General features: G+C 47.4%; 2 protein-coding genes and 1 non-coding gene across 7 annotated transcripts in view; 2 read left to right on the top strand and 1 right to left on the bottom strand.

Moving 5' to 3' along the window:
• The window catches only part of RPL32 (ribosomal protein L32), a 93,474-nt gene extending 88,874 nt beyond the window's left edge, over positions 1 to 4,600 (top strand). For 2 of the 5 annotated variants that reach the window (XM_050781520.1, XM_050781521.1), the window contains 3 exons: positions 381 to 484; positions 1,103 to 1,284; positions 4,424 to 4,600. In XM_050781520.1, coding sequence (XP_050637477.1) covers positions 389 to 484; positions 1,103 to 1,284; positions 4,424 to 4,553 — 408 coding nt within the window. In that variant the 5' untranslated portion in view covers positions 381 to 388 and the 3' untranslated portion in view covers positions 4,554 to 4,600. Of the gene's footprint in view, positions 1 to 260; positions 485 to 1,102; positions 1,285 to 4,423 lie in introns of all 5 variants that reach the window. The other 3 variants (XM_050781519.1, XM_050781522.1, XM_050781523.1) reach the window with 3 other exon arrangements.
• On the top strand, positions 164 to 302 carry LOC126949517 (small nucleolar RNA SNORA7). Its single transcript, XR_007723796.1, has one exon. It is a non-coding gene; the product is annotated as a small nucleolar RNA SNORA7 (small nucleolar RNA).
• Positions 4,601 to 6,035: 1,435 nt separating the features above from the next.
• CAND2 (cullin associated and neddylation dissociated 2 (putative)) overlaps positions 6,036 to 13,462 on the bottom strand; it is a 38,763-nt gene continuing 31,336 nt past the window's right edge. Inside the window, exons 14-15 of the mRNA XM_050781444.1 lie at positions 9,555 to 9,662; positions 6,036 to 7,077 (exon numbers count right to left, since the gene is read on the bottom strand). Of these exons, the coding sequence (XP_050637401.1) occupies positions 6,850 to 7,077; positions 9,555 to 9,662 (336 nt within the window). The 3' untranslated portion in view covers positions 6,036 to 6,849. The remainder of the gene's footprint in view (positions 7,078 to 9,554; positions 9,663 to 13,462) is intronic.

The following is a 13,462-nucleotide window of genomic DNA, read 5'->3' as shown; positions in this document are numbered from 1 at the left end:
GGAAACTGAGACTCAGGTCCGAGTATATGGTCAAGGCCATCTTGGGGTTCGGACACTGGCGAGGTGGGATTTGCTGCCCCTTGCAAATTGAGTGTCTTGGGGTCGGTTTTGATTTGCTCAGCTGTTGGCATTCTTTGGGCTCTGAGTGGTTGAGTTGACCTTTGACCTCCTGGGATCGCGTCTGGAGAGTGCCTAGTATTCTGCCAGCTTCGGAAAGGGAGGGAAAGCAAGCCTGGCAGAGGCACCCATTCCATTCCCAGCTTGCTCCGTAGCTGGCGATTGGAAGACACTCTGCGACAGTGTTCAACCCCTGGGTGGGAAAACCTCCTTCCAAGCCGCCTTCCAGGATTCTTCCTCACCTGGGGCTGCTTCTTTCCCAGAAGGCATCATGGCTGCCCTCAGACCCCTTGTGAAGCCCAAGATCGTCAAAAAAAGAACCAAGAAGTTCATCCGGCACCAGTCAGACCGATATGTCAAAATTAAGGTATGTGGTCCTGGGATGGAAATGGGTGTGGGGTGAAGAAAGAAGTTTCCAACAGGCTGTCGGTTTCTGACATCATCTAGTCGGGATTACCTTTGACCAATGAACTGGTTTGTGGAAGAGCTTTCTGTAGAAATACACGTCTCCCCCAGTGTGCCCTAGTGCTGGTACTTAACATCTCTTGATGTGTTAAGTGAAATTTAAATGAGAAGGGACACTTGGCTGTTTCGATGTTTTTAGAGGGCTTTGCATTTGTCGTGTATTTTGGGTTGCCTTATGACAGCAGGATCCCTATTTTATAGACAAGAACACTCAGAGGTGCTGAGAGCCGTGTCTGCAGCTGTGCTCGCCATCTCAGTATCTACACAGTCCCCTCGCATCCCATTGGTGCCTCCTCCATTGCTTGGGAGTAGGAATGGTGGGGGTGCCTGCATTCCTAGTGGCTAAAGCCACGAGCTCCTGGTTTTTCCCACCAAAAAAGTAAGGAAATAGTGAAGTCCTGTCACCAAAGGCAGCTACTGTGTGGCATACTTCCTTTTCATTTGGTTCTGTTTTCCCTCCCCAAAGGAAGAGTTGGCACTCTGCACAGACGCTAACCCACCTGTGTGTTATTTCCTTCAGCGTAACTGGCGGAAACCCAGAGGCATTGACAACAGGGTTCGTAGAAGATTCAAGGGCCAGATCTTGATGCCCAACATTGGTTATGGGAGCAACAAAAAAACAAAGCACATGCTGCCCAGTGGCTTCCGGAAGTTCCTGGTCCACAACGTCAAGGAGTTGGAAGTGCTGCTGATGTGCAACAAGTGAGTTGGGTCCCACCTCTAGTTTTCAGGGATCCGAAGTTTGCATCTGTGTGAGCACTTCTGGCAGGAACTCTAGAAACTCTTGGGGGATGCATTTTGGCTGGGAGGGGTTGTACATTCTCTGAGGGAATCTGAAGTTGTTCCTTGCGGGATTTTAGAGAATGCTTGTTGGGGAGTAAAGATTTTGGGGAGTTCAAGGTGTTTCCTTTACCGGAGGGAGGAGGCTTGGTCTTCTAAGTGTAGAGACCCAAGACCAGGAAAAGACTGCTCTGTGAACACTGCAATAATAACCACTTTCCACTACTACAATATCCTTTGGCTGTTGTTTCCAGAACATTGCTTTCTTTATGAAGGTGTCAGCCAAAAGAGTTGAACTCTGAAATATTTGAAGAGATTTATTCTGAGCCAAATATGAGTTGACCATGGCCTGGGACACAGCCCTTGGGAGACCCTAAGAATATGGGTCCAAGGTGGGCAGGGAGCAGCTTGGTTTTACATATTTTAGGGAGACATGAGACATCAATCAAATACACTTAAGGCATACATTGGTTTAGTCCAGAAAGGCAGCAGTTCGAGGTTTTGAATAGATTTTCTGTTTCTCATCGGGAATTGGTTATCACTAGAAAGGAATGTCTTGGCTATGGTAAGAGGTTGTGGAAACCAAGAGTGCCCTATTCAAGGAGGGAGTGCATTCAGATGGTTGCTGGGGGCCTTTGAATTTTATTTTTGGCTTACAAGGAGGGTAGGGAGAAGATCAAACATGGACCTCAGGCCTTAAGGGGCCCTTTAGTCTGTGCTGTGGTAAGGGGTATCTTCAGGGACAGGAGGGCTTTAGAACCAAGTTTGGATTAGGTGGAGAACAGGAGGCAGAGAGTGGTTGGATTAGGTGGAGAACTTGGCAGGCAGAGAGTGCTTACACAAAGGTGTAGAAGAGAAAGCGCATGGAGGGTTTGCAGGGCATTGGTTCTAGGTGGGTTTTATTGGTTTTTGTTTTTTTAAGATGGAGTCTCGCTCTCTTGCCGCGGCCGGAGTTCAGTGGCATGACCTCGGCTCACTGCAACCTCCACCGCCCAGTTTCAAGCGTTTCTCCTGCCTCAGCCTCCCATGTAGCTAGGATTACAGGTGTGCACCACCATACCTGATTAATTTTTGTATTTTTAGTAGAGATGAGGTTTCACCATCTTGGCCAGGCTGGTTTTGAACTCGTGACCTTAAGTGTTCTGCCTGCCTTAGCCTCCCAAAATGCTGGGATTACAGGCATGAGCTACTGCACCTGGCCTGGTTTGATCTGAGAGAGACAGACGCATCTGTGTTGCCCTGGCTACAGTGCAGTGGCTATTCACAGCTGTGATCATGGCACACTGCAGCCCCAAACTCAAGGTGGGCTCAAGCTGTCTCTTCCCATCTCAGCCTTCCTGGTAGCTAAGACCACAGGCATGCTCCACCATACCCAGCTAGTTCTAGGTGTTTTGAGTAAGTTAGACACTTGATGAGCTCTGTGTATAAGAGACTTGGTGACCTGCTTAAACCAAAACTAGGGCAGTGGAATGAAAAATTCTCATGGGAAGTGACAGTTTATTTTCTTCACTTATTGGTAAATGAAAGCCAAAAAGCTGAATTTTCCTAAGTAAACTAGAAAGAACATGGAGTGTGTGTGAGTAACTAGGATGTTTATGTTTATGTTTACAAAGATCTTTTATCTACAGTGGTTGTAGATATAAGTAATAAAAATGAACAAGAGCAGTATTCTAACGTGGTTACCTTCCAAGGCTGGAAATTTAACCAGGCGTTGAAATGCTGAAAATTTCTGTTAGAAAAAGATGAGCATAGGAATTAATGGTGGACACTGAAACCACAGTTGAACTGTAACAGGCCAACATGATTACTCAGTTGCAGTGCACATGTTGGCTGGTTGCCATATGCTCTGTAAGTGCAGCTTGGCAGTCATTTTAAGATCCTTGGAAATACTCTGTTATCTCTGACCTTTGATCTCTAAGTTCCATTTCTGGGCATTTGTCCTTAAGGAATGGAAAAGCAGGGAAACAAAAGCTAGTCATTGCAGCAGTACAACTGGAAACAACTGAAAATATAATGAGAGAATTGTAGAGTGCTGGATAGAATGTTGTGAGTCTATTCAAAATGATTGGTCTGTTGTAGTATGGAAAATGCCCAAGCTAGGGGGACACATTTAAAATGGTGGGTACACTCTGTAATTATCAAATATGTAGATGGACAAGGACAGGAGAGTTTTTTGAAAAGGACAGATGAGAAGTGTAATATAAACCTAAGCCTTTGAAACATAGAAACATTTAAAAATATAGTTGCTTTGAATTTGAGTGGACTAATGTAAAACAAGAATTGTCTGGATTTGCTGTCTTGCTGTTAAGGCAGGGTTCTTGAAAAGAGCTGTGTGTCCACTGCCTCATTTAATCACTCCTCACAGTCCTGCTGCTTCTCTCTTTGCTGAAAATGCTTCAGGGGTGGAATGTCTGTTCTTAACCCACTGTGGGTGGCTTCATAAATCACCTCCTTACTGAAGTGTGCTTGTTAGGCCAATTGGTTATCAAATGGGATGAGTTAGAACTGGATCTGGCACACCAAGTCCTCAGGTATTAGGCATGGCTATGACTGGGTGACTTTAAGCATTGTTGCTTCTACTTGCTTTGTATCCTCAGTGGTCAAACTGGGTGCTCTTGGCTCCATTCAGACTCTTGGGTTCTGCTCTTGACCACTTTGAAGAGTTCTGAAACTTCATGGGCAAGGTAAAGCACCCTGCGACTGGGGGAGAACCATTGAACCTGGAGCGTGGGCCTGGGTTCACCCTGGATCCCTGTCCATTGCTTGCTGTGGGCCTTGGTTTCCTTATCTGTAAAATGGAGGTAATGCCTGGATTACAAGGCTGCTGTAAGGATTAGATGAGAGGGAACAGTGAGGATACTTTGTAAATGAAAGTGTTCTTGTCATCACCAGGGAACCATAGACTCGGGAGTCAGGATTTGGGGGCATGTAGGTGTCATTCCACAGCCACATACCAAGCAGCCCTCTCTTAGCTTGGTGCTGGAACTCACTGCCTTCTTAATGGAATTTTCCAAGTGTGTTCAGGGCTGTCTTGCTCCTTACCTACTTGATTCTCTTACAGATCTTACTGTGCCGAGATTGCTCACAATGTTTCTTCCAAGAACCGCAAAGCCATCGTGGAAAGAGCTGCCCAGCTGGCCATCAGAGTCACCAACCCCAACGCCAGGCTGCGCAGTGAAGAAAATGAGTAGACAGCTCATGTGCACGTTTTCTGTTTAAATAAATGTAAAAACTGCCATCTGGCATCTTCCTTCCTTGGTTTTAAGTCTTCAGCTTCTTGGCTTAGTTTGTCACAGAGATCGTTCTTTTGCTTAAACCCCTTTGGCATCTCCCACTTGGAGGGGATTTGTAAAGGACACTCGGTCCTTGAACAGGGGAACGTGGCCTCAAGTGCACAGTTGAGGCTGGGGATGAGGGGCACAGACTAGGTAGGTTGTAAGACACTTGGAGAAGCTGTGGGTCCCAAGCCACAAGTAGTCATTCTTAACCTTGCTTTGTAAAGTTGGGTGACAAGTTATTCCATGTGATGCTTGTGAGAATTGAGAAAATATGCACGGAAATACCCAGATGACTTTCTTAAACAGATTGTTATGGGATGCCTAAATTGCATCCTGTAACTTCTGTCCAGAAAGAACAGGATGATGTACAAATTGCTTTTCCAGGTAGTCCACCACGGTTACTGGAAAAGCACTTTCAGTCTCCTGTAACCTTCCCACCAGCTGCTGCTTCAGGTATAATGTTACAGCAGTTTGCCAAGGCGGGGACCTAACTGGTGACAATTGAGCCTCTTGACTGGTACTCTTAGAATTTAGTGACACGTGGCCCCGATTTTTCTTTTGGAGACAGGGTCTTGCTGTCACCCATGCTGAGAGTGCAGTGGCACACTCACTGCAGCCTTGACCTCCCCAGGCTCAGGTGATCTTCCCACCTCAGCCTCCCAAGTAGCTGGGACTACAGATGCACACCTCACCTGGGTAGTTTTTGAAGTTTTTTTGGTAGAGATGGTCTAGCCATGTTGCCTAGGCTCTTGAACTCCTGAGCCTCCCAAAGTACTGGGATTACAGGCACCTTACATAGTGTATATAGGTCATGAGGGATATGGGATGTGGTACTTACGAGATGGAAATGCTTACAGGATGTTTTTCAGTAACCATCCAGTCAACTTACCAGAAATGCTGCGCTGGTTATAACAAAGCTTCTCTAGGTCTAGTCTCATTCTAGTAGATAGGCATCTTACAGATTGTCTCCTGTTCAAAACCTAGTCGTAAATATTTATAAACTGGTCATTTTGGGGATTTTTTTTTTTTTCCTGGAGACTGTCATGCTGTCACTCCGGCCGGAGTGCAGTGGCTTGATCTTGGCTCACTGTAACTTCTGCTTCCTGGGTTCAGGTGACTCGATTCTCCTGAATCTCAGTCTCCTGAAAGCTGGGACTACAGGCCTGCCACCGTACCCAGCTAATATTTTTAGTAGGGACAGGGTTTCGCCATGTTGGCCAGGCTGGTCTCAAACTCCTGACCTCAGGTGATCCGCCCACCTCAGCTTCCCAAAGTGCTGGGATTGCAGGCGTGAGGCACCGCACCCAGCCTCATTTTGGGGATTTCTTACAAATTGACGAGTGCATTCAAGATATTGGTCTAACAATTGGACACGAGTTGTGTAGAGAAAAGAAGTAACTTAGAATCTAATCTTTATTAACCTGGGATATCACAGAAAATACTTGGGCCTGCCACTTGCATTTCTTTGTCCTCAATGCTAAACACTAGACACATTTGAAACCTTCCTCAGAAGGAAACAAACCAACTGGTTATGCCTGGGTGGTGGCATGGAAGATGTGTAATTCCTTGTTGCCCAATTTGCTAGTAAGTATTTTGAAATTAGAAATGAAACGAGGTCCAAGCCTGTCCAGTTCCCTACCCAACCCATTTCTCCTCCGTGGAAAAGAAACACATCATCCAAATTTCTGATTCATCGCTGCCACTTAGAAATGAACCGTTTTGAATTTTAAAATGTGAATGACCCAAGTATCTTTTTGAGATGCCCGGCCTAAGCACTAACTTCAGGCATTGCTAAATGCAGTGAAGAAACCAGAGTGGTGTCTGCGGCCTCCTGACCTTTTACAGCTGACAGCACAGCCTATTTCTAAATGCTACTAGTTTGTGAGGCAGAGACACCCTCTGAAGGAACCAGACAAGACTATGGAGGGATACAGTGTGAAGTCACTGGAAAACTTCCTCACCCTATTTCTTTGGATGACTGTCCTGAGTTAAGGAAGGGGCCCAACTGTTGGCAGCCTCGCAGCTCGGGCTGGGGTCCTTTTGAGTTGGGTCCCTGGAGAAGGCACTGTAAGCCCTGACCAGGAGCGGCAGGGCCCCCAGTGAGATGGTGGAAGGGCAAAAGTAGAGACCTGCAGTGGGCGATGGGGAGGCCTTGGGCTTGGGTGGGCTCCTTTCTCTTAAGTGAGGGCCCACCTCGGTGCTGGGGGGACTAGCTGAGCTCCATTGAGTCTGTACTGGGGGCTGAAGTGGAATCCTTCTGGATGCTTTCAAAGAGGGCAGCAAGTTCAGGGTTGGATCTGATTTGGGAAGAGAAGTCGGCCATGATGGGGCTTTTCCCCACCTCGGGGATGGTCAGCAGGGCAGCCACTGCCCTCATCGCAGAGCGCTTCAGTTCATCTTGCTTTTCAAACTCCTGCTTCACGGAACCAGCTTTGACCTAAAGCAGGAAACAGCAGAAGCAGCCATCCTTTATTGAGCCTGGCCCGCACCACTGCCTCCTCACCGGTCTCTGGCTTCCTCTTTGCCCCATCATCTTACCCAACATAAATCCCTGCTGTGAGGTCTCCTAAGGCTTCTGTCTCACCAGCCATGTCCTAACTCTACCTCCGGGCTTTTACACTGGCTAGTTTCCCCACAGAGGTTCTTTGCCATTCAAATCAGCCTGAGGGGCCTCAGAGCAGCCAATCTAAAGTGCTCACTTTTTTGTTGATTGACAGTGGCAAGTACTGCGTTCCCATACTTACCTCCTACAGACTGCAGGGATCCAGCCTATACTGTGCTTAAAACCAGCTCTTAGCACCATATGACTAGACTGAATGAATGGATCACTGTGATGGTCTTCTAGCAGCCTCCTCCCTGCACTCAAGTCCCTGCCCGGCGATCCGTCCTACAGATGCAGCCGGAGAGTAAGCACCCCAAACTACCTCCTGCAGTTTCTGTTTCCTCTTCCCCCACCATCTCCCACTTAGGCAGAGGAGCTCAGCAGTTCCTCCACTGCTTATGGACTAAAGTTCAAATTCCTTATGCTGGGCTCTTCCTAAAGAATTCAATGCAGTGGATAACAGCTTGGCATTGGAGTTGCAGAGTCCTGCATTCAAATGGCTCTGCCCCCAAGAGCTGTGACTTCAGGTAACTACATCTTTGAGCTTCATCTCCCCATCTATAAGTAACAGCTGCCTCTTCATAAGAGATGCCAAGAGGATTAAACAACTTGACACAAGTCCACACTCCCTTCTCTGAAACCCCTGGAGCCAGATGTGCTTTGGAATCCAGGACATTTTGGGTTTTAGAAAGGTAATACTGTGCAGATTACATTCCCGGGGGGTCTTGTACAATACCCTGTAATCAAATACATGAATACTCTACTACATGTATGAGTACTGTGAGTAGTAAGGTGTCCCTCAGTATCCATGGGAGTTTGGTTCCAGGATCCCAATGGATGCCAAAATCCTCAGATGTTCAAGTCCCTTATATAAAAGTGGTACATTGGCGAGAATTAAAGATCATAGCCTCATGCCACTTCAAGTCAAGTTTTGTGACAAACAGGTTCCTAAAAAGCTTTTGGTTGTCAGAGCTTGGTAGATTCAGAATCATGGGTAAGGACTGTGGGTGTGGATGTATCCACACTCATCCCAATGCCCAACAGACAGCATCCTCCGCATGGCCAGATGAGTGGCTCTTGTAGAAACTCAGAGCAGAGCTTCTCTTGCCACCTCAGCCTACTGCAAGAATGTTCTGGCACTGCAGTGCCATATATACCTCCCCTCTTAAGAACTGGGACTTTTTGCCGGGCGCAGTGGCTCACACCTGTAATCCCAGCACTTTGGGAGGCCGAGGTGGGTGGATCACAAGGTCAGGAGATCAAGACCATCCTGGCTAACACGGTGAAACCCCGTCTTTACTAAAAATACAAAAACTTAGCTGGGCATGGTGGCAGGTGCCTGTAGTCCCAGCTACTCGGGAGGCTGAGGCAGGAGAATGGCGTGAACCCAGGAGGCAGGCAGAGGTGGCAGTGAGCCGAGATTGCGCCACTGCACTCCAGCCTGGGCAACAAAGCCAGAACTGGGACTTTCCTTGGTGCCATAGAGCTCAGAGAAAACTAGAAATGATTTGGCCACAGAGACTGTCAAAACCGGCCTGGCCCTGTAGAAGCATTTTTTTGGATTGACTCAATAGTAAGCATATGTTAAAAATGTAAACTTACAAGGCAGGTTTCTATGAATAAACTACCAATTTTAATGTTTTATCCACAAAAGATTTCATTTTTGAAAATCACCACTCTATGGGTATGGTATCTCTCCTCTTTAAGCGCCAATCTAAAACACTGCTCTCCTTTTGGTAATGATTCCCATTCTTAAAAAACCCAGATGTATTCTTCCATTCAACAGTTATTTACTAGGTACCACCTAGAGCATAGATGCCAGGCTCTGCTCCCAACACCAGCTTTCCATGAGAGCTTCCACTCCAGATCCCTCCTCCAGACCCTTCAGGCACTCCAGTCTAGCGGCAGCTTTGCCCTAGATCAATCATCTGACCCAGCTTCCCAACAAGGAGGTGAGAGATTGACAGTAGGGAACCTATCAGGCTCAATGTTATATCTTTAGTATCTCCCATGAGGCTCAGCACCCAAGAAATGTTTAATGAATGGAAGAAGAGACAGAGATGGGTCTGAATCCAGCTCTGCAATTTACTGGCTGTGTAGCCTTGGCCAATAACAACCTCTCAAAGCCTCTGTTCCCCTGTGTATAAAATGACAATAAAAAGCACTTTATAGGGCAATGATAATGATTAAATGAAGCACTTTCACAATATCACCTGCACTGCAGGAAGTGCTCAGTAAGGGGTAACTGAACAACTGGCCGAGGACTCAGTAGGTGCTCCAGGGCCTGGGCTAGGGCTGGGCCAGGGACTTACCTTGGCAGTGCAGGTGGCCCTTAGTGGCTCAATGAGACGGTCCACCCTCTGCAGGACAGGTGCAGGACACAGGGTGGCCAGCCGGGCAAGCATAATGAAGGTCAGCATCTGCCCAGAGGAAGGAGACAGGAGACAGTTCTTAGTGAAATGGTGCAGGAGCAAGAGAAGCAGCCAGCCCTGGGAAAGAGCAGAGGCCCCACACCCAAAACCTGACGCCCAAGTTCAGACCACCATGAAGTCCTGCCAGAGTCTCTCCCTCTCTGGGTCTGTTTCCTCAAATGGTGACACTTTCTTTGCCAACTACACTTGGCTGACCCAAGGAGGATCAGATAAGCACCAGTTAGGGAGTCGTACTCAAGCTCCGATGCGCACCAGTCAGGCAGATGCTGGGGATGAGTGAAGGGGGCTGCTGGGGCAGCTCTGGCTGACTGTGGCCAGGTGGGAATGCAGACATGTGGCTTGGGGCCACTGAAATGTTTTCAAAAGAAATCCCGATTTTCATGTTAAAAAAAGTCTCGATTTTTAAATGTTGACACCTGATTTCAAAACCAAACAAAAACTTTGACACCAACTAAACATGACTGCAGGCCTAGATTCAGCCTGTGGGAGAATAACTGTCACATCTTTTGGAAATGGTCAAGTCCTCACAAAAAAGCCTTGCACAGCATAAAGAGTGGTTGTCTGAAATCCCCACGCCCTACCCATCCCCACATGCTGACCCCTACACCCACAGCAAAGGAAGAGGCCCAGCCCACGGCAGCGAGGAGCAGCAGTGCCGGACTTCACGAGCTATGACTCTTGGCTCCTCCATGACCCTGTGCCCTCGAACTAGACAAGATTCCCTGTCTCCCCTGTGAACTGGGCGGTGTTCACTCCCTCTCACTTGAAGACTTGATGATGCAAGGCTGTGGGCTCTGTCGCTGTCACACCCACCCTCCTCACCCCAGGGGGTGGTAACAGAGTGGGCTCTAAGGCTGCACTGGTGCCTAGGCCCTGTCCTGTGGTCCTGAGGGCAGGCATGAGAGGATATGGCCAGACTGGACGGAAAGAACAGACTTGCTCGATCCTGAGAAGCTGGAGCTTTGGGGCCAGCCCAGAACTCCTCACTCTGTGTTCTGGGGTGTTCTGGGCATCTACTGAGTCCCACAAGATGCCTAATACCAGGCACACCCAAATGAGAGAAGCTGAGTACACCCCTCTGCCTGGAGCCTCCCGGAACCCTGTGGTGGAAAGTCCTGTTCAGCTTTGTGCGCCCCATCATTTTCCACTAGTTCTCATGGCATACACTGGAAAACCCAACCCCCTTTCTCAACCAAGACCTTGGGGCTGGAACCCCAGAGAACTTATGTTGTTTCTTCTTCTCTCTTTCTTAGGGGTTGGCGGGAAGCAAGTTTAAAGCAATAATAAAGCCAAAGAGGAAACAGGCAGACAGGGAGTGCAGGAAGGAGCATCCCGGGAGCTCCAAGTCTGCAGTGGTCAGAGGCACACCCACTACAGGAGGTGCAGCCTCACCACGTGCATCAGATGCTCTAGTAGGAGCACGCACTCCCACCGTAGAAGCCCAGCGATCACACCATGGGTCAGTAATGCACCAGGGTGTTCACAGCAGCACTGTCTGAAATAGTGAAAATGTGCAAACAACCTACATGTGTAGCAGTGAGTGCAACGGAAATGGGAACTCCCACAGCTGTGAAATATGACAGGACTGATACATACTGAAAAGCAAAGCAAACAACATACAGTAAATGTAAGTTAAAAGACTGGGGAAAAAACAGCATGTGTGGTATGATCCCATTTCTAGAAAACAGATCTCATACACTCATCTCCACAGCTTTCAGAGCAGGGACCCCACCTCTCACACTGACCTCGGCGTGGTGGCACCCACTTCATATGGATTGACTAATGAATGAGGGTCTATGTGCATCATCCCAGGAAACACAGAGACTGACAGCAGGCCTCGCTGGGTGGGGGGAAGCTTTTGGATGATTGTTACTTGCTTCTTTGTTTTCATCAATCTTTTAAAACAAGTATGGGTTACTTTTGATTACTTTGTATTACTTTTTCATTACAAAAAGTGACTCATACTTACAGTACATATTTTTTAAAGTTGTAATATGGGACCGGGCGTGGTGGCTCATGCCTGTAATCCCAACACTTTGGGAGGCCGAGGTGGGTGGATCACCTGAAGTCAGGAGTTCCAGACCAGCCTAGCCAACATGGTGAAACCCTGTCTCTACTAAAAATTACAAAAATTAGCCAGGCGTGGTGGCGCACATCTGTAATCCCAGCTACTCAAAGAGGCTGAGGCAGGAGAATCACTGGAACCCGGGAGGCGGAGGTTGCAGTGAGCCAAGATGGCACCAATGTACTCCAGCCTAGGCAATAAAGTGAGACTCCATCTCAAACAAATAAATAAAAATTTAAAAATAAAGTTGTAGTATGGCAGTTCCTTAAGACATTAAACACAGAATTGCCCTATGATCCAGCAATTTCACTTGTGGGTAAAGTGAAAAGAACTGAAGGCAGGATTCCAAAGGATATTGGAACACCTAGGTTCACAGTCACATTACTCATAATAGCCAGAAGCTGGGAACACCCAAATATTTGTCCAGCAATGGATGAGTGGGTAAACAAACTGTGGTCTGTACATACAACAGACGGAAATTCTGATGTGCTGCAACATGGATGAACCTTGAGGACATCAGACTAAGAAGTGAAACAAGTCGGTCACAAAAGGACAAATACTGTATGATTCCACTTACAAGGGCAGAATCCTAGAGTAGTCAAATTCATCGAGAATAGTGTTTAATGGGTGCAGATTTCAGTTTGGGAAGGAGAAAAGAGTTCTGAGATGGACAGTGGTGATGGCTGCAAAGCAATGTGAATCTGCTTAATGCCACTGCACTGTGCACTTAAAAACAGTGAAGACAGGGCCTGGCACGGTGGCTCACACCTGTAATCCCATCACTTTGGGAGGCCAAGGCAGGCAGATTACTTGAGGTCAGGAGTTCGAGACCAGCCTGGTCAACATGGTGAAACCCCGTCTCTACTAAAAATACAAAAAAAATTTAGCTGGGTGTGGTGGTGGGCACTCCACCACTTGGGAGGCTGAGGCAGGAGAATCGCTTGAACCTGGGAGGCGGAGGCTGCAGTGAGCTGAGATCATACCACTGCACTCCAGCCTGGGTGACGGCAAGACCCTGTCTCAAAAAAAAAAAAAAGTGAAGATAGTAACTTGTATTATTAATATTTCGCCACAATTAGAAATGATTTCTATTATATATGTGAATAAACTTTAAAATTTTAAAAAATGATATAGAAAGATATAAAATGAAGAAACGGAAGTCTCCGCACTGTTCCACCAGCCCCAGCCTCATTCTCTCTGGTAAGAAAATGGCCCTAACTTCTGGAACTAGCTCTTGCCACTCAACAGTGGGGCTTGGAGCTCCTTCAGGTCACAACGTGAAGAGATGCAGCCCGCTTCTCAATGCTGCTAGTATTCCACAGCTCAAAGTGCCCTGCTGGGTCAAAAGTTTCATCTGGGAATTTATTTAGTTATTTATTTATTATTTATTTATTTATTTTGAGACAGGGTCTCACTCTGTTGCCCAGGTTAGAGTGTAGTGGTGTGATCACATTTCACTGCAGCCTCAACCTCCTAGGCTCAAGCCGTCCTCCTGCCTCAGCCTCCCAAAGTGCTAGGATTACAGGCATGAGCCACCACACCTGGACAATTTTTTTTTCTGGTTGCTGCCAAACCATCCTCCAAAGAGCCTGCCCAGTGTAGACTCCCACCAAAGGTATCTGAGGCACAGGTTCCTTTTCTTATCAGAAAACAACAATGCCGCTATCTTCACTGGGTGCCTGGAGTAGCGAGCAAGGACAAACAAGCATGGCCCCAGTGGTGC

Source organism: Macaca thibetana, chromosome 2, assembly GCF_024542745.1.
Source record: "Macaca thibetana thibetana isolate TM-01 chromosome 2, ASM2454274v1, whole genome shotgun sequence".
NCBI classification, from domain to species: domain Eukaryota; kingdom Metazoa; phylum Chordata; class Mammalia; order Primates; family Cercopithecidae; genus Macaca; species Macaca thibetana.
The sequence above is the reverse complement of the archived record's forward strand: the minus strand, read 5'-3'. Positions and strand labels throughout refer to the sequence as shown.